Genomic DNA, 20,214 nt, shown 5'->3' with positions numbered 1-20,214 from the left:
AATTCTAGTCTCAAATTATCCATTTAATTATCCCACCTAACATCTGTATTATTATCTTGTGTAATCCATTAATTTTATTTGGATTACTTTTGTGGCATAAGACTGACTTAGTCCTCTTCTAAAATTAAGTGCCACACATTAATCTTGAAGTTGGACGATTTAATTAGCTAAGGGACGTGACATTAAGCATGGACAAAAACTACTGCAAAAGTATTGTTAAATGAATAATTGGGAGTGTCCAGGCAAGCTTACACATTCGGCAATTAGGGATTCCACTATTGGTTATCGAGTATCAGTCCAATGGCATATTAGGGATGATTAAAATCTGCACAAGAATTGCCTTCTTCGTACAGTAAAGATCATGTTAGAAAGTGAAGACAAAATAAAATCTTCCTTTCACTGCGAAACATTACCCTCTCTTGTAGGGAGGCTATTTTCTCTAGTTAACTACTCTATACTTTGGGGACATCCGATAAAATTGGTACCCGACACGGCTTGGTAGACCCCGCACCCACACTAGAGCCTTCGCTATGACAGAGCAAAAGGCATGAGCATCTTCAATATTATATACACAAAGATTAGTTCTCGGACTAATATGGAACCTTCTTGGGAAGGTTCCTGATGACATTATTCTTCAAGCCAATTTTGGTACGCATGGCCTCTATACCTGATCGATTCATTTCCTTCATCACTTTCATCCTTACCATCTGCTCTTTTGTCTGCACAGTTGCCAATCCCATGCCTCTGTACCTGAAAAACAGACCACAGTTTAGAAGCCATGAAGCAACTTTCTTGCATTTTGCTTTGTACTTCTTTTAAAAGCAGAGGGGGAGGGGGAGGGGGAGGGGAATGTGTATATGAATTCAAATTATTTGTTAGTTAGGACAAATTTTAAAAGGGAGATTAACAGCTAACCTAGAGGCCAGTGCAGCAGCAATGGTCCCATCATTGGCAGCTGAGGGTCGTGGTTTCTGGCGATAATAGCGCAAAAATTCTCGACAACCAAGGGTTTTGGATGATATTTTATTATCAGATCTTGTGGTTACAATGAGCTCTGAACCACCATTTCCAAGTTCTACAGTGTCGGCCACATCACCTGAGGTAATCAGTTGTTTCCCATCCTCATCTACATAACTGCAACCACAAAACAAAATTTTTCAACCGACAGATTAAACATTTTATCTGTCAATAAACTAAAGATGGTCTTTTAAAAAGTAATGACAAGCAGCCAAGTCAAGAACAAGATAAAACTCGGCTCATTATAATCAGTGCTAATACAAAAATGTTAAAAGAAAAAGTATAGTAAAGAAGACACTTGATTTAAATTATCATGCCAAAATGATCAGGGCATGGAGAAGACATAAACCTGCTGCTATAATCATAGAATTCTTCTAATTCCGCTTCTTCATCATCATCATCACCATCACCATAATGTACCCTACAATGACTTTTTGCTACCATATGCTTCCTAACAGCTTCTAAGCTGTTAAAGGAAGGCATCTATCATTACAGTACAAACACATGAATCCCTCTTCACCTGGACAACACAAAAGAGAGAATATCTGTGAACAACTTTGACATGAAAAAAAATATATAAAAATAAAAATAAATTGCAGCAAGAAAGAACACGAAATACTTAGTACCTTGAGACTAAGATAAGTAAGAAGACCGTTTGGATCCTTCAAATACTCAACATCAGGAATAAAAAAGCCATGCTGCTTGTGCATGTGAACCATGCAACTTTCTAAATTATCATGCTCTTGATCACACATAAAGCAACAAGATGGATTCAACAAATCATCGCCTTCACTCTCATCCATATCTTCATCAGAGGCCTCATTTACATTCAAATCAGTCAATGAGTTTGTGCCTCAGCAATCAACTCTTCCTCTGGATCAACCTCTTCCCATTCATCACTACCTTCACTTAATTGATTATCTACTTCCCTTTGCGGGGGATGCTTATTAATGCCCCGAAGGGAAAGTGGTTTAATCACTGCCTTATCCTCATCTTGGTTTGTTCCTTGAGAAGCATGCATGATGTGGCTCCAAGATTTAAGATGCTGAGCATGAGCTTTGGGACTTTGATATCCCTTGCCACATATAACACAACTATATAGCATAGGGGTCTCACTTGATTTATTTTTCTCTAAAGTAAGTGCAGACTGTCTAGCGAGAAACAATGCTTCAGTCACCCCTGGAACACCAGCTACCTGATTTATTTTTTTTTTTTTTGCAAGAATAAGATCAAAAGTAAGAGATAAAAATTTGACCCCAAAAGAAAAAAGGGAAGACAACCTTAAGTGAAAAGGTAATGCTACATGATTAGTATTTAGGGTAGACCATAGTCCCTGTAGTTTAGGAAAACATACTCTCTAATCCCTGTAGTTTTAAAAAACTAGCTGTGTAGTCATTGTATCTTTAGAAAACCAACAAATTAGTCGCTATCATGTCGGATTCTTTCATTTCATTTACAATTTAGTCCCTATAATTTCATAATTACAACAATTCTATCTCTGTAGTTTAAATAGATACAAAAAATTAGTCTTCATTAAATAATACAAACAATGGTGACTTAACTATATTTTCATGATAGGGAGCAACTCGTTCTTTTAGACTAAAATGACTAAATTGGTGATTTTTTTAAAAATACAAGAGTAAAGTGTAGTTTTCACTAAATGATAGGGACTAATTGTAGTTTACCGTAGTATTTATGATTCTCATTGAAAAATGTTAGGATGATCACTGATCACCCAGCAAATATAGACGCTTTTGGCAGAGCAGCTACGAGCAAAACATACTTCCTACACAGCCCAAATCATAATTCAAAATCATAAAATAGCCTGACAATCTCTACCAAAAGGATATGTTACATCCATAACCCCATTCTTAAAAAGAAGTGAAATATCCTTTATTGATCGCGTAGCTAAGTACAACTGGTAACAGAAGTACAAGAGCAACTTAATCAAAACCATCGACTTTAAACGTAAAAGCTACATAATCTCTGAAATAATCAACATCAATTCATAACTTTTGCAAATAAATTGTGCAACACAGCATACGAATTCATTTCTTTGATGACAACTCATAAATCTCAAAAATCCTAGATAGCAAGAATCAATAACACATTAAAAATAGCAATAACAAAAACATCCTAAAGGAAAAAAAAAAGGATCCAAAATAATCTGAAATTTTACCCAGTTCGTAGCAACAATATATGCGAAAAAATTATACATATATATATATATATATATATATATATATATATAGATAGAGAGAGAGAGAGAGAGAGAGAGAGAGAGAGAGAGTATAAAGAGAACCTAGCGTTTGAGATTGTAGCGATGCCAGTCGGACTTGTAATGGAGCTTTTGTTCCGCGTCATCCTGGAATTCTTTATTACAAGCATTGCATGTCAACCCTGGCATTTCTCTTCGATTGAATTGAGCTTTCGCTGCTACTGAATCCCAAATGAAGGAGCAAGATATCTTAAAACGAAGTAAATATACGACGGCTTGTAGCCGGCGAGACGGTGGTATTCTGCTGCAGTCTGCAAGGTCGTTTGCCCGACTCGACCTCTGATATGGTGTCCTACCCGCTTTACTACATTCCACGAAGCTAAGCCCACTTATTGGGCTGGGTTGGGCCTACGTTCTTACCTTGCATTATCATAAGCCCCAATTAATAATAATAATAATAATAATATACCAAATTATTATTTATTATGCTTGAAAAGTACCTTTAAAAAATATTAAAACCTGATCTAACATTAAATTTAATATACTTTATTTATTAAAATAATTTTAAAAAATTGATTTTTAAAAAGAAATTTAAGATTATATTTAAAAGAAAAACATAATAATTACTAAAATGTACTTAAATTTTTAAAAATACATTAATTTGTTTCTCTTTTAAAATGATCTAATTTCTGTTTTTTTCAAAATGAAATCAACCTATTCACTCATTCTGTTAAATAAATTGTTAGCCTGATTTACATCCTTCAAGTTGACCCATAATATAATATCAATTATTAATCAGTTTAGCATGTAGAGGTGAATTGTTAAATCTACATGGGCCGGTTTAGACCGCTAATCCCGTCGAAAAGGCCCAGTTGACATCTGTGATGTCTTCTTCTGCTAACGGCACCGTTGATGTTGCTGTACCTTAACCATCGTATACTGATACGCCATCGTTGACACATCAGTGAATAGGAAGCAAAGCAATGGATCCCTACCCTTCGTCCACAGCTCTAATAGCCCAGAAAACTTGGGAACTCGAGAATAATATAATCACGGTGGACACCCCTCCGACCTCTACCAATTCCACTACGGACTCCTCGTCCGACGCTATTTTCTATTACGATGCGAGGGCGCAAGCTAAGTTCCAGCAGGACAGGCCGTGGGTTAACGATCCCCACTACTTCAGTCGCGTCAAGATCTCTGCACTTGCTCTTCTCAAAATGGTGGTGCACGCGCGATCCGGTGGTACCATTGAGGTCATGGGCCTCATGCAGGGAAAGACTGATGGTAACGCCATCATTGTAATGGACGCGTTTGCCTTGCCTGTTGAAGGAACCGAGACTAGAGTTAATGCCCAGGCAGATGCCTATGAGTATATGGTTGATTATTCCCAGACTAACAAGCAGGTCTGCTTTCAAAATTAACTTCCTTGTTTTTTTTTTCTCCTTTTTTTTTTCTGATTTCTTTTTTTTCAAAAGCTTTTAGGACTCTGCGGTTTTTGATAATTACTTAGGGAAGTTAAACGGTGGATATAGTGGAGGTAATTACTGAAGACGGCTTGTTTTTATGTGCTCAAAGAGATATGTGGAAGGGTGTGTAGTACTGTTTTTGTATGCTAATTCTTACACATAGCAGATATCAAATATGTTTTCTTTTCAGTTCATTATCTTAGCTCACTCATGTCTGTGACTCCCTATCAATTAGAGTTTGCTTACAATGAATGCTCTTGATTAGTCAGGTCGGTTGGAGAATGTAGTCGGGTGGTATCATTCTCATCCTGGGTATGGATGCTGGCTCTCGGGTATTGATGTCTCAACTCAAATGCTCAACCAGCAATTTCAAGAACCATTTTTGGCAGTTGTTATTGATCCAACAAGGACTGTATCAGCTGGTAAAGTTGAGATTGGGGCATTCCGGACATACCCAGAAGGATATAAGCCTCCAGATGATCTTGTCTCTGAATATCAGACCATTCCTCTTAATAAGATTGAAGAATTTGGTGTGCATTGCAAGCAGGTTATTATATTGGAGATTAATGTTCCTCTTGGGTTTTTTTATGTTATTATTGGCTAATATTTTTGTCTTTTGCAGTATTATGCTTTGGATATCACTTGTTTCAAGTCCTCTCTTGATAGTCACCTCTTGGACCTTTTGTGGAACAAATATTGGGTGAATACACTATCGTCATCGCCTCTCTTGGGTAATGGAGACTTTGTTGCCGGACAGATTTCAGATTTAGGTAACTATTGGTTCTGACCAGATAATTTCGCTGCCACCTCTCTTATTTTGGTTGCCATGATTAAACTAATATAAGTTGTAAATAGTTGGGGAGTAAATTTGAACCATTAAGAAGATTTTGCCGTAAAAAGAGTAGTAGTCTCACCTATTTTGAACGAAGATGAAATAATTGTATGTACATTATGCAGCTGAAAAGCTGGAGCAAGCTGAGAATCAATTGGCTCACTCCCATTTTGGGCCCCTAATAGCACCACCTCAAAGAAAGAAAGAGGTAAATGTGGTTTTTGTTAATTCAAACACATGTGCGTTGTATGATATAGTAATTGTTACTTTGTTTGTCATTGGTTTCAGTTTTTTGAAGCATTTTGTAGATGCAACTTCTTGTTTTGTCAATATATATCTTTACTATAGATAGGAAGCCAGTAACTACTTTTAGATATTATTTTTATTGTTGAATAACATGTGAAATTATGCTTACCCTTCTTATTGGCTCTTTAAGCCTCTATTTGCTTTGAGGTAGAAGTATAAGAGTGTGTAGGACATGGTTCTGCATTTGTGCTTTTGCTGTAGGCATATGCATGCATTTCTGCTTTATGCTTGTGCAATAATGTAGTCAATAATTGGTGTGCATATGAGTTCAAACACTGGGAATGTCCATAATATATATATATACACGAAATCATGAATGCTTTATAACAGATTTGTCTTTCAATTTCACATGCATTGGGCATTTGCACAGTGCCGTGATATCCATCTTAATCTGTTTGGCTTAGTTATACTATATTAGTCCATAAAAAATGGTGCATAAATTTCTTTATCTGGATAAAAAGCTTTCTATGTCAAACAGTAAGACAAACTTGCAAGTAGAGTTTTTAATGGCAGAAGGTGATTGTCACCTATAGAAGGAAGAAGCTGAGTAATGTAATCATGAATGACTGAGAGTAGTAGTCAAGTTGACTTAGAAGGGTAGGGAGTCTGTTAGGAAGTGTGGTGTCGAGATGGTTGATTTTGGAGGGAAATGAATTAGTTGGTTAGAGAATCTGTTGCAGGTAGCTGAGAAAGTCCAAGTCAGTTACTAGCTGAAGAATGTATAGGAAGAAGCATTCTTTGTACTGAGATTCTGTTGTAATGCCAATAATATCTCAGTTCTAATGTACCCTCAATTATTTCTATCATCTTTCTAAATTTCTTTGTCTTCTTCGGTGGAAAGCCTGTTTTTGGGTTCCTACTGACAAGCTGGTGTTGGAGCTCATAAATGTGTGGGATTTGATTCCTAACTGTCTTTCTGGAGTCGCAACATGACCAAAAAAGTGGTGGTAAGCCAAGAAGCCATTAGAGTGGCTGAATTGGAGGAGCAGATCCAGAATGTCCAAAACAACACTGACATATCACTGGAAGGAATCAGATCTGAGGTGAAGCAGAGTGCAATTGAGTCTAGGAGAGTCATTCTTGATGAGAGGCAATCCATCTTGAATGGGATTCTTGGGATAAAGGGAAAGGAGTGAATAATGAAGAGGAGGCTACTGGATGCCAGACGATCAGGGGAATTCTGCCAACTCTCAAAGAGTTCCTGAATGTCCAAGAAAAGGAACAGGTCAGTGCTGCTTCCTCAATAGGAATTGGGGAAATACCAGGATTGTTTCCTAAGAATGAGTTGAAACTTGTGATGGAAGGATCTAATCCTGGAGTGTGGCTTAGGAGGTGTGAGAAATACTTTGGTATTTGTAAGGTTCTGAGGGATCAAAGATCGAGTATTGCTAGTTTTTTTTTTCTGGTTGAAAGGGCAGATTCTTGGTTCCATAATTGGAGCAAGGGAAAAGGATTTTTGCCATGGGAAGCATTTGAGGAGTTGTATATCGATTTGGGGTGAAGGAATGGAAGATTTAGTAGTGGAACTTATAAGAATGAGACAAGAATAAGACATGCCCAAAAGAGACCAGTCAATCCTTTGTCAAAAACCACAACTGAAAAAAAGGAAAAAAAATCCTAGAGGTACGCAACTGAAAAGAGGTAAAACACACAATGAAACATTTAGAATTTTCTACCAATGCTTTTGAAGTCCAGTTAAAACTAAAAGTATAGATGTTAAAAAGTCTTAAACCATAACTTATAGTCCACTAACAGCAAGCCTCTAAATTTCCATAAGGCAACTACTCATAATCAACCATAAGACGTTGCTCTCTTCTCTGTTATACTCTTCAAAATCAATTTTTTTTCTCTTCCTCATCTCTAAGAACTATAAGTTTTAGCCCTTAAATTAGAAGATGATGCTTTTGCCTTTTCCTTTCGCCTAGCAATTGGAATGGATATAGTCATATGATGTGTACCATTTATTATTTTAATAATATAGGCATTCTATTCAACTCTAACAGCTTTAGACAGAAAGAACCTGATTTAGCACTATGGAAAACCTTAAAACATTTTGACCTCACTGTGTAGAACAGTCATGATGTCTAATGTAAAGCAACATACTTCTTTCTTTCATTTTACTGTTCATTTGATTCAGTGTGAATGATCTCATGATGTGGCTACTTGCAAAGTCAGATCAATGGTCAAGATATCTAGATAATCAAACACAATTCATAATTGAATATTACGGAGGTGCATGCCTCATAAATGTTGCTCATCTTTTTGGGATTTAGGTGCTAGGGCTGTGCCCCTTGTGCCTTGCACCTCAGACATGCCTTTGATGACTATGCCTATAATCATATTGGCCCATCCATATGACATCTAAAATTTTTGGGGCTTGCACACAGAAGCTCATATAGGCACACAATCTTTTTCACCATCAAATCTCCAATTGTCATGATAAGCTGATATTATGCTTAGAAAATTGGTGCTTTCTTCTTCTCCATGGGAAAGGTTTAATCACTAAGGCTAAAGACATTGGCCATTTCTCTCTCTCTTTCTCAAAGAACATTGGCTTTCTCAAACTGTTATTGTTATTCACTCACTAGATTTTTTCTTATCTTATGAACAAGTCACGTATGAGAAGTCCATTTCTGAAAGAAGAGAGAAAAGGAGGGGAGATAATAGTGGGGTGTGGGTAACCTATTTGTAATTTAAACGTTTTTGTTCCTTATCTATGCTTTATTCTTTTCTTGCTATCACCTTTTCTATCATATACATCTGTTATTTTGCATCAGGATTTTTGGTGGCCGTGGATTTTGTATGATTTTCCCATGATTAATTTATTTTAGTTACCACTGTGCAGGAAGAACCACCGCTAGCTAAATTAACTCGGGATAGTGCTAAAATAACTGTGGAACAGGTCCATGGTCTAATGTCACAGGTTTAGCTAGATGCCTACTTTGAACTATTAATCATTTACCATTGAGGAAAAAAAATGGCCAAAAGGCATAATTTGCCCCCTCATCTAAAAGTTATTTTATCCCTCAATTTTATTTTAATCATATTTACTTTTTTAATTTTTAAATTTTAAATAATTTAATCTTTATAAAATGAGAAAATATATATATCACCCCTTTAATTTTTAATTATTGAATAACTTAATTCCTATAATATGGTAGCGAATGAATATTATCTGTCAGTCATAAAAATTAAGTTATTTAAAAGGTGTAAGCAGAAAAAAGTTAAAAGTGGAGGGATAAAATGACTTTTCAAGGGTGAATTATGCATTTTGCCAAAAAAAAAATCTTAAAAAATGTCTTCTGCCTTTGCTAAACATTAAACTTGTTAGCTTGTATTCGTGGTTTAGGTTATTAAGGACATCCTTTTCAATTCTATACGTCAATCAAGTAGTTTGCTCACAGAGGGTTCTGGACCTGAGCCAATGGTGGAAAGCTAATAAAGGCTTCCCAGTGATGCTACAAAAGATGGATGTTTCATCTCCTACATACACGAAGAACAAAAAGGAAAGAACGAAAGAAAATTCCATTAACAAAGCTGCGGAGATTTTGTCATGTTTGAGGCTGATGTAAATCCATCATTGATTTGGTAGGAATTTGATGTTGTCCTGTTGGAAGTTTATACACGTCTACTGTTTAGCAACTTATCCTAATTACGGAGACTATTTTCGCTTACCATATGCTTGAATGCTGCTCAAGCATAGCTTACTGGAGAACCTTATTCCTTTTTCTTTTTTTTTTGGCCCCTTGATTGTTCTTGTAGGTCGAGTTAATCACGTCAAAGTATATTTGCATATGGTACTATTAAATTTTGAAAAGAAAATATTGGATTATTACACTCTAATAAATGTTGCCTTGGAAAAAATTTAAAACAAAACTAGATATTAGGTTTGTTATAAATTTAATTTGAAATATATATAATATGCATATTTTTAAAAGAGCATGGTTGAAATTAAAATAGAATTGGGCAATTATTGTTGGATTTAATATGAAGCGTGAGTGAGGAGGTGCCAAGGTAATCCATTATTTATTATGATTATTTAACACAAGGAAATTGAAGAAATGCATGGCCGATACAGCGAGATAAAAATGTGAAACGGAAAACTGAAGAACCATATGGGAAGGAAGGTGACACTGACACACAACACCTTTAATCCAATGAATTTGGAAGAAATAACTTCACATGCAAAGCAACTTTGTGTGAATTTCGTTTTCTTTCTGTGATGGGTTTTTTCAGATTGTAATCATTTCGCTGGCAAAGTTTAAGTCCCTTTTTCCTTTCATCACCATAACTTTCCACTATGTATTAACAACTTCACATTGCTCCAACCTATAATTTATATATATATATATATATTGCCAAATCTTCCACTTTTTTAGGTCTTAGTGGGTCTTCAGCACACACAATCTCTCTCTCTCTCTCTCTCTCTCTCTCTCTCCACCAAGTTCTTTCAAGATTAGATTCTCATGAGATAACAAAAAGGGGATGTTTTCACAAGGAATGGTCCTCTCTTTAGATTTAGGGTTATTTGATATAGAGCTTTGAAGAAGCACTACTTGTGACAATGTCACATGTAATTAACTCTCTCCACCACTACTACCTAACCCCCTTTGCTCCTTCCTTTCTTTTTGTTCTTCCCCTCTTTCTCTTGTCTTGCATTTTCTATATCATATTGAAAGCATCTAAGCACGTGACACCATTTCTCTAGAGCCTACTGCTAATTTCCCCCCACTCTTTAATTTATTGCTTGGCGTGCTTCAATTGGCTTGCCTCACAATCCATCGATAATTGCTTTGGAGAAATTTGTGCACTTGAAAAGAAGCATGTATTTATCTTCTTACTATCACATGTTTAGGTGGATTTTCTCCATTATTCTCTTTGTAATTCTATTTAAGAAAAAAATAAATAAACAGGATATTGGGTCCTCAAACTCAATCCTTTGGTACTCTAATTATCCAGGGCCATTCATGTAAATGGCCCCAGCTGCTTGCCATTTCATTTATTTTTAGTGATAAAGAAGAATTTGTACTCTATTTTGTTGATAAAGGAGAATTTAGGCACTTGATTGAAGACAAGTATATATGCTCTAGCCACTTCAGTTAGTGGTTGTCTACTCCCATCTAACTCCAAATCAAACAACACTGTTTCAATTTCTAATTTAATAAATACCCATTTCTTCAATTAAGAGAACAAATTTATGTAAAATGAAGAATGAGTTTCCTTTTTTATGTAAATAGAAAATATTCCCTTGGCCAGCTCTGTCCTTTGGTGCCTGTCTTCAAACAAGGAATGCCTACTATTTCCGCAGAATCTTCTTTGTGAGGTACACACTGATAGGACAAATAATAAAAAAGCAGTGGTGCCAAAGAAACTGGAGGCTTTGGGCAATCAATATTCCCCATCACCACTATGGCATCTTTCTGTGCTGTAATTTCTTGTACATCTCTCATTTTGCTCAAGTGGGTCAAAAGCTCTTTTCAAAACCACACACACATATATATAGTAGATGGGGGCCTTGGGAGCCAACATCAGGGACCATTTCTTCATTTCATACACTGAAAAAAGAAATAACCCAAAAAAAAAAAAAAGAAAGAAAGAGTCCTCTCCAATCTGAAAAATGGTTATGAGTGGGAATATGATCCCCTTGATTATTCATAATATGCCATTTTGTTTCCACTGTAAGACCCAGCTCATGCTTTGTTCTCTAATGAAGTGAAATTTTCCTTCTTGTTTCAGTAGAGGAAATTACTGCGCCTCCTAAAACAAACAGGAGCAGGCCAAACAAAGTCCAACATTAAGGAAACATCAAGACCTGCAATGTCCTATGTGATCCATTTCTGCTATAAGGCTTAAGGGAGGCAGGCAATCAAAGGCCCTTGAAAAATGGGATTTAATTTGAAGACAAAAGAAACATCATAATCCTAGTCAAACTTCCCCGTGCCTTAATGAAAAAAAAAAATTAAGGCTTTTTAATCATATAATTATTATATATAAGCTGAAGGAAACATCAATTGTACGTTTTGTACGGTCTCTATTTCATAATAAATATTCAGAAGCATGCCAACTCCACCAACTTTTCCTTTCCTTTTTCTTTTCTTTTCTTTTCCCCGGACGGCCAATGCCTTGTGAAGACCGTGGAATTGGCTTTCAAAATCCAAACCTAATAAACTCCTATTAGTTTATACTTACCAAAATTCTTTAAAATATTTTAAAAAATAACAAATTATTGAATTTATATGATTACATTCAAAATAATTTTTTTCATATTCTTTAAAGCTTTGAAAGGCATCCAAAGGTAAAAACTGAAGTCCAACATGGAAGTCAATTAATGTGGTGTGAGTAGGAACGCATTGGATTCGTTTCAAGTTCAGCTTTCAAGGATAATAGAATTAAAATTAAAAAAAAAAAAAAATTGCTTATTATCTGTCGGTAATCAGTGGGTTGCGAAAGAAAAAATATACATAAAAAATAGGTTATGGTTTATGAGTCGTTGACAAAAAGATGGTGCAATGAACAGTGGTTCTGAGATAGCAATTTGAGCCACCCGCGCAAGTGTGTTTTTTACTATGAAAAAAATTATGATATATATTTTTTTCTTCTCATTAGTAATAAGCTACTGAATTTACAATTAAAAAATCAAACTATATCAAATTTTGTTTCATTATTTTAAATTAGTTTTCATTTTTTATTAATAATCAAATCAGATAATACCAAAACATAAAAAATTACATATATTATTATAATTTTAAATATATTATAACATTATATACACATTATTTTGTTATTATTATAAAAAGGTACATACACACTTTCATTCTTTTAACTTCTTTTTAATAATTTTAATGGTAGTTACATTTAATTATTCTAATTTCTTTATTTCATAATTTTTATTTCAAAATTATTATACACGCTTATTTTTATATTATTATAATATATAAATAGATTATTATAATTTTATTTTATTTTATATTATTTTCAAAATCACCTATCGTTTATCATTATTTTTTTAAATGAATATTCAAAATTTTTTAAATAATTTTAATATGTGTATAATTGAACAATTAATAAAAATTTATTTTTTAATATATATAAAAAAATAAGGGGTATACTACTTTACTTTAACAATTTAAAATTATTATGTAATATGCATAGCCACTGAATTTAAACATAAATTTGTTTGAAAATTAAATTAGCATGCAAAAAGTTAAAATCAATAAAAATAAAAATAAACCTCTAATAAAAATTTAAATACGTGTTTTTTTTTTTTTACTTAAACACATACCATAAAATTAATAACATAAATCATTTTATTTATACATATAAATGTACATGTATAAATATATAATATTTTATTTTTAGACATAAATCATAAAATAAATTATTTAAATCTTTGAATGTGATTTCAGTATCAAAAAAGGAAAGAGGGACAGGCTCACCTAGGGCCGTTCCCAACCCAAGCATATATTTCTACACCGGTCTAATATGGATCAGGAAACGGGCGCGTGGCAGGTCAAAACTCTCAAAGGGTATAAAGTGCTATTTGGTAGGCCCCACCTCAGCCTTCCATAACCCAACTCTAGTATATATAGCAACTAGAGCCACCTCCTTCAAAGGATGGGAGAGAGAGAGAGTCCTATTTTTCTCTCATTTCATTTGCTTTGTTTTACCTCTACGCCACTTGATCCTTCTTCTGCTTCTTTTTCTTATGTTATGAGTATCTAAGATCAGGGGGAAACCCATATCTTCGCTTACTATATCATTCTGCATTCGAGGGTATAGCTTCAGATTCATCCATCATGGCCACCAAGGGAGGCATCAGTCTCGATGAGATAAAAAACGAGTCCGTTGATCTGGTATTCTCACTTTTGCTATTATTATTATCTTAATGTTGTTTTCACTTCCTCAATTTCAAAACTCAGCTCAAATCCATTTTTAACACTCAAAAAAGCTAAAACCCTGATTAAAACGGTTTAGGACTTTGGAGTTGGGACGCTCAGACGACGAGTTTTACTTTTTCCTTCTTGGTTATGTGATGTGCTCTCTCCTCACATTTTTGTTTAACTAAGCTTTCAGTTACACCATCTGTGTTTGGCCATTTCTCTCTGAGAACTTTGAGACCTTGTGACAGTAAAATTTTTCTTCGCTGAAGACAATTTGTTTCTTTTTTCTTTTCTGGTAATTATATACTTCCATTTCGAGGAACTAAAAGCCCTTTTCAAAAGATAAAAGAAACGATTCTTTTTTTTTCAAATTTTTATAATCTTTTTATCAATATATAAATTGTATTTTTTTGATACATCAACATGTAATCATATTTTTTTTGCGTATATTTTATTTAATATCAATAGATTTTTTTTTTCGTAATTTATTTATTCAAACTACAAAAGACTAGTGAGAGAATTTGATTTCCGTCTGTAACTTCTTCTCCGATGATATAGTCGAAAATCGTGGTAACTTTCCGGGAATAGTAAAAAGGCTTGAGCTGATTGGGAGCATGACTTTTAGTTGGCCTTTTGTGATACTGAGTACTGACCTTTTTTTTCTCTCGTGCTTCCGTTTCTTCTTCCATTGACGGAAGTACGTGATAATCTTGCTCGGGCGTGATTGTCGCGTCCCTCATCCTTATCAGATGAAACAAGCGTAATTATGACGCGCGCATCTTCAAAATTACGTCGAGGATAAGGGTATTTGATTTAGAGAATCATGCCCTCAGACTCTTTCCTTTTTTCAAAAAAGAAAAAAGAAAATCTTTCCACGTACTGTTTTGGAGCCTTCCTTTTATGATTTTTTATTTTTAAATTGCTTTTCTGATTTTTATTTCCATATGACTGAGAAATGTATTGGGGCCGGGAATACTTCAGTGTTACTTAATTCTCACTATTTGTTCAACATTCCATGTTATACTAATTAACAAGTGAGGGTAGAGGGGGAAAATATTTGACATTGAGAAATTTCGATTGACTTGTTCAGCTACACCAACTGCTTTAATAATTTTGTTCCGCATTAAAGCATACGCATAGCATAGTACAATAAATTTTTGCCGATCGAGAATAATATTATACATTAAAATTAATTTTGGCATACGCATCGTTACACCAACTGCTTTAATTGTAACCCCTTTATTTTCACTTGGGTAATTTTATATCCAATCCAATTACGTGAATCGTTGATCTTCAGCTGGAACAACTTGAGAGTTAAGCTTTTAAAACCGTATTGTCGATTAGACAATCCGTCAATTTACTCCTATTAGTAGGTTTGTGTGAGGCCGGAGGAGACTTCTATAAACAATCATATTTTGATTGCAGGAACGGATTCCCATAGAGGAAGTTTTTGAGCAGCTGAAATGTACCAGAGAAGGTCTTACTTCAGAGGAAGGAGCCAATCGGCTGCAAGTTTTTGGTCCAAACAAACTAGAAGAGAAAAAGGTCAATTTTGCGATCTTATTTATCACTAAATATTTTATATAAGAAAAAGGAAAATTTCCATTGGTAGTCTATGAAATTTCAATTTATGATATTTAAGTAATTCCATTTTTCATTTGCAAACAGGAAAGCAAACTTCTCAAATTTTTGGGTTTTATGTGGAACCCATTGTCATGGGTCATGGAAGCAGCAGCTTTGATGGCCATAGTTTTGGCAAATGGTGATGGAAGACCTCCTGACTGGCAGGACTTCGTTGGTATTATTGCCTTGCTGTTCATCAACTCCACAATCAGTTTCATTGAAGAAAACAATGCTGGGAATGCAGCGGCAGCTCTTATGGCTGGTCTTGCTCCCAAAACTAAGGTGAGAAGAATATACTTGTCAAACATTAACTGATTGCTTCAGTTTTTGAACATACTCTTTTCTAAAAGTACTTCTGTAATTTTCTTTTTTGTCGTGGAAAAATGTAGGTTCTCAGAGATGGCAGGTGGACTGAGCAAGAAGCTGCAATTTTGGTTCCAGGGGACATTATCAGCATTAAGTTGGGAGATATAATTCCTGCTGATGCCCGTCTTCTTGAGGGTGATCCTTTGAAGGTTGATCAATCTGCCCTTACCGGGGAGTCACTTCCTGTTACTAAGAATCCCTCAGATGAAGTGTTTTCAGGCTCGACATGTAAACAGGGTGAAATTGAAGCAGTAGTGATTGCTACTGGCGTGCATACTTTTTTTGGTAAGGCTGCCCATCTGGTGGACAGCACCAATCAAGTTGGACATTTCCAAAAAGTTCTAACTGCCATTGGTAACTTCTGTATTTGCTCAATCGCCGTTGGAATAGTGATTGAAATTATAGTAATGTACCCAATACAGCATCGCAAGTACAGACAGGGAATTGACAACCTATTGGTTCTTTTGATCGGAGGAATTCCCATTGCTATGCCAACTGTTTTATCTGTCACCATGGCTATTGGTTCACATAGACTATCTCAGCAGGGTGCAATTACTAAGAGAATGACTGCCATTGAGGAAATGGCAGGCATGGATGTTCTCTGCAGTGACAAGACTGGAACTCTGACACTTAACAAGCTCACTGTTGACAGGACCCTAATTGAAGTATTTGCAAAGGGTGTAGATAAAGAGTATGTCATACTTCTTGCAGCTAGAGCTTCAAGAACAGAAAATCAAGATGCTATAGATGCTGCAATTGTAGGGATGCTTGCAGACCCAAAGGAGGTATAACCTTCAATGTTGTTTTCTCCTGAGCTGCTGTGCTATATGTTTTCACATCAATTCAGGTTTCTTATCATAAAAATATCGCTAATTGGGCAGGCAAGAGCTGGTATTAGAGAGGTCCATTTTCTTCCATTCAATCCTGTGGACAAGAGAACTGCGCTGACCTACATTGACTCCAACGGGAACTGGCACCGAGCTAGCAAGGGTGCTCCTGAGCAGGTAACTATTGCTTTTTTTCCTTTTTGGAGCCCACAGAACATGAAATGTGGGTTTAGGGAGGGAACTTCCATCTGATGTGCTTTTTCTGCTTTAATAAAGATATTAGCCCTATGCAATAGCAAGGAGGATGTCAGGAAGAAGGTTCATGCTGTGATAGATAAGTTTGCTGAACGTGGGCTTCGATCTTTAGCAGTTGCAAGACAGGTCACCAGTTTAATCTTCTATCTTTTACATCTTTCTTGTTTATAATAAAATCGGTAATCTTTATGGCTCACTTGATGATGCGTGCAGGAAGTACCAGAGAAAACCAAGGATAGTCCAGGTGGCCCATGGCAGTTTGTTGGTTTGTTGCCTTTGTTTGATCCGCCCAGGCATGACAGTGCTGAAACCATAAGAAGAGCTCTCAACCTTGGAGTAAATGTTAAAATGATTACTGGTAATGAGTCTTTATACTTGTGTGCGTGTGTACGTGTGTAAAATATTTCATTGCTTAGACATTGGCTGACGATCTCTAAATATCCAGGGGATCAGCTTGCCATCGCTAAGGAAACCGGTCGGAGGCTTGGAATGGGAACAAACATGTATCCATCTTCTTCATTGCTTGGCCAAGACAAGGATGCTTCTATTGCGGCTCTCCCTGTAGATGAGTTGATTGAAAAGGCTGATGGGTTCGCTGGAGTTTTTCCAGGTAAAATTTTCGGTTGCTTAATTCTGTTATAAATGCACATGTGCACTTTTTTTATTTTTATATTCTAGGAACTCAACTAAATTTTGTAAAAGTCATGCCGTCAATAATTTTTCCACGTTATGTAAAGACTGCAAAAATATTCTTCAGCCATGGCATTCATTTTCCTTGGTGATTATTTTTTTGGGATATCATGAATAGGCTGTCAAATCATTGCTGTATTCTTAGCTTTAATAGAGCATATAATTTTATCAACAGCTTCCCTCGCTCTTTTTTTTTCCGTAATTTTCTGTTTCTTATTTTATCCAATTGATTGCCATTATGGATTTCTTTTTCTTGTCCACTTGTCCCCTTCTTTACACAATCAATTACTGATTGCCTCTCTGTTTTTGGCTCCGATACTTTAACAGAACACAAGTATGAGATTGTTAAGAGGCTGCAGGAGAGAAAACACATCTGTGGGATGACAGGAGATGGTGTTAATGATGCCCCTGCACTGAAGAAGGCAGATATTGGAATAGCTGTGGCTGATGCTACAGATGCGGCCAGAGGTGCGTCTGATATTGTCCTGACTGAACCTGGGCTTAGTGTAATTATAAGTGCAGTGTTGACCAGCAGAGCCATATTCCAAAGGATGAAGAACTACACAGTGAGCTATAATTCTGCTCGTTTGTTGTCCCCATTCAAGGTTCTAGCATTTTATCAAGTGTACGAACTTACATTATTTTCTCAATTCTTTGTTGCAGATATATGCAGTCTCGATTACAATCCGTATTGTGGTAAGTACAAATACATGTGAGTTTAACACACTATTTTGATGTTGATATATTCCTTTTTAATTTATGTTTTTCTGTTTGACAGTTTGGATTCATGTTTATAGCCTTAATATGGAAATATGACTTTGCTCCGTTCATGGTTCTAATCATTGCCATCTTAAATGACGGTGAGCTCTTGAGTAATTCTTTTACGTAAATTGTGTCATTTTGTTTCTTCATTTTACCGATTCAGCTTGAGCATTGCTCTGACTTTGTAAATCAACCTCAAGGAACAATCATGACAATATCAAAAGATCGAGTGAAACCATCACCACAGCCAGATAGCTGGAAACTTAAAGAGATATTTAGTACTGGTGTTGTTCTTGGAGGCTACTTGGCACTGATGACAGTGATATTCTTTTGGGCTATGAACAATACCAACTTCTTTTCGGTAAGAATACTCGGTATCTCTTCTGTCATATCATTAGTGTTTTAACTTTGTTATGTTAGATTTTATTCCTCTTGTGTTCTAGATATATAAGATTTTATCGTCAATGTAGGACAAATTTGGCGTAAGATCATTGCACGGTAGGGAACATGAAATGATGGCGGCTCTGTACCTACAAGTGAGTATTGTAAGTCAGGCCCTTATTTTTGTCACAAGGTCTCGCAGCTGGTCCTATGTTGAACGTCCTGGACTTCTTCTAGTCAGTGCATTCATAGTTGCTCAGCTGGTAAGGCTTCAATCTACTAATTTCTACTGGGCTTAATTTGTTTGCAATCAACAGAGTTCTCTGACTTCTGGATCAAAGCAAAGGCACTGTCTTTTCCAGTTTAACTTGTACTATGAAGAAATCTGCATTTCTATACTAAGGCATTAAACTATTCTGTAAATGACAGGTAGCTACTTTGATAGCAGTTTATGCAAACTGGGGTTTTGCACGTATAAAGGGCTGTGGGTGGGGCTGGGCTGGTGTAATCTGGCTCTACAGTTTGGTTACTTATGTGCCACTTGATCTGCTCAAATTTGCAATTCGTTACGTTCTCAGTGGCAAGGCTTGGGATAATCTTTTGGAGAACAAGGTACAGTTTTCCCTTTTTTTTGTTTTTTTGTAAGAGAATAAAAGAAGAAGAATCCTTGGACCTCCCCATTTTTCTAATCACTGGGGATGCTGATTTGCGTTGTTACAACAGACTGCCTTTACAACAAAGAAAGACTATGGGAAGGAAGAGAGAGAAGCCCAATGGGCCACAGCTCAGAGAACCCTTCATGGCCTGCAACCTCCTGAAACCAACAACCTCTTCGCTGACAAGAATAGTTATCGGGAACTTTCGGAGATTGCAGAGCAAGCCAAGCGGCGGGCTGAGGTGGCAAGGTAATCAACCAATAATATGCTTTACATTTCATTTCGTGACTGAATATACTTTTTCACATTTATCAATCGGGTGAGGGCTAAGGAAAGAACTAGCATTTTAACAATCAATTATAATGGGATGGATAAGCATTTTTCAATACCCCTTTCATATCTCTAATCAATGATTGCAAAAATAACCTTTAGGTTTACACATTTTCCTTAACCTTACTCTTATCGGTCTCTCATAAATCTAATCAATAATTGAAAAAGACCATTTTTTCCTTAATTCCACTATTATCAGTCTCATCCTCATTTATTTTGGAGTTTCTTCTATGAACTTACAAAGTAAATAATCTTTTCTTTTAAATTTTATTTTTTTCATTCAGGCTGAGGGAGCTACATACACTCAAGGGCCATGTTGAGTCAGTAGTGAAGCTGAAAGGACTTGATATTGACACAATTCAACAACATTACACGGTTTAAAGAGCCTAAAGATACCCCAATAATTACATAAGATGAAGAAGTCCTAAATGAAAATTTTCTCTAGGTTAGGATTATAACATTGCTCTTGCTATAATATGTGGTATTTTTTTAAAAACTTTTTATTATGTAGTTCTCTTCTCTGCTTTTATCACCAGAGGAGAGGCTTTCTCCTCTGAAAGTTAAGCATGGTCGCTAATACATATTTTCTCTTTAGTGTACAA

The 20,214-nt window shown here is 35.7% G+C and overlaps 2 protein-coding genes and 1 pseudogene across 7 annotated transcripts; 2 read left to right on the top strand and 1 right to left on the bottom strand.

Annotated features, from left to right (window-relative positions):
- Positions 1 to 200: 200 nt before the first annotated feature.
- Positions 201 to 3,590, bottom strand: LOC110603180 (annotated as a pseudogene).
- A 501-nt stretch (positions 3,591 to 4,091) lies between these two features.
- LOC110604299 (COP9 signalosome complex subunit 5a) lies at positions 4,092 to 9,662 on the top strand. Of its 6 annotated transcripts, XM_021742465.2 has the most exons (7): positions 4,106 to 4,641; positions 4,721 to 4,775; positions 4,974 to 5,251; positions 5,327 to 5,474; positions 5,662 to 5,744; positions 8,688 to 8,765; positions 9,192 to 9,662. In XM_021742465.2, exons 1-7 carry the CDS (start codon positions 4,219 to 4,221, stop codon positions 9,279 to 9,281), a joined length of 1,155 nt encoding a protein of 384 aa, XP_021598157.1. In that variant the 5' UTR covers positions 4,106 to 4,218; the 3' UTR covers positions 9,282 to 9,662. The 6 variants fall into 6 exon arrangements, 5 of the variants coding, with proteins under 5 accessions (XP_043807966.1, XP_043807967.1, XP_021598157.1 ...); XM_021742466.2 differs by lacking the exon at positions 4,721 to 4,775 and having other exon boundaries at positions 4,112 to 4,641; positions 4,970 to 5,251; XM_043952031.1 differs by lacking the exons at positions 5,327 to 5,474; positions 5,662 to 5,744; positions 8,688 to 8,765; positions 9,192 to 9,662 and having other exon boundaries at positions 4,092 to 4,641; positions 4,721 to 4,827; positions 4,974 to 5,115.
- A 3,782-nt stretch (positions 9,663 to 13,444) lies between these two features.
- LOC110604298 (plasma membrane ATPase 4) lies at positions 13,445 to 20,214 on the top strand. The gene is made up of 16 exons (XM_021742464.2): positions 13,445 to 13,695; positions 15,148 to 15,267; positions 15,391 to 15,627; positions 15,735 to 16,496; positions 16,593 to 16,715; positions 16,815 to 16,919; positions 17,007 to 17,151; positions 17,239 to 17,403; positions 17,811 to 18,049; positions 18,147 to 18,179; positions 18,262 to 18,343; positions 18,446 to 18,606; positions 18,716 to 18,889; positions 19,056 to 19,238; positions 19,350 to 19,531; positions 19,897 to 20,214. The coding sequence occupies exons 1-16, from the start codon at positions 13,639 to 13,641 to the stop codon at positions 19,991 to 19,993; spliced, it is 2,865 nt and encodes a 954-aa protein (XP_021598156.1). The 5' UTR covers positions 13,445 to 13,638; the 3' UTR covers positions 19,994 to 20,214.

This window comes from Manihot esculenta, chromosome 16 (assembly GCF_001659605.2).
Source record: "Manihot esculenta cultivar AM560-2 chromosome 16, M.esculenta_v8, whole genome shotgun sequence".
NCBI classification, from domain to species: domain Eukaryota; kingdom Viridiplantae; phylum Streptophyta; class Magnoliopsida; order Malpighiales; family Euphorbiaceae; genus Manihot; species Manihot esculenta.
This window is presented reverse-complemented; position numbering and strand designations above follow the sequence as displayed.

Bases quoted from the DNA above. Each gene is read 5' to 3' on its own strand.
- LOC110604299 (XM_021742465.2), top strand. From the start codon at position 4,219: ATGGATCCCTACCCTTCGTCCACAGCTCTAATAGCCCAGAAAACTTGG. The intron at 4,776-4,973 runs GTAATTACTGAA...TTGATTAGTCAG, and splicing joins AAACGGTGGATATAGTGGAG to GTCGGTTGGAGAATGTAGTC. The intron at 5,252-5,326 runs GTTATTATATTG...TGTCTTTTGCAG, and splicing joins TTGGTGTGCATTGCAAGCAG to TATTATGCTTTGGATATCAC.
- LOC110604298 (XM_021742464.2), top strand. From the start codon at position 13,639: ATGGCCACCAAGGGAGGCATCAGTCTCGATGAGATAAAAAACGAGTCC. The intron at 18,180-18,261 runs GTAAGTACAAAT...TCTGTTTGACAG, and splicing joins CGATTACAATCCGTATTGTG to TTTGGATTCATGTTTATAGC. The intron at 18,344-18,445 runs GTGAGCTCTTGA...ATCAACCTCAAG, and splicing joins CATTGCCATCTTAAATGACG to GAACAATCATGACAATATCA.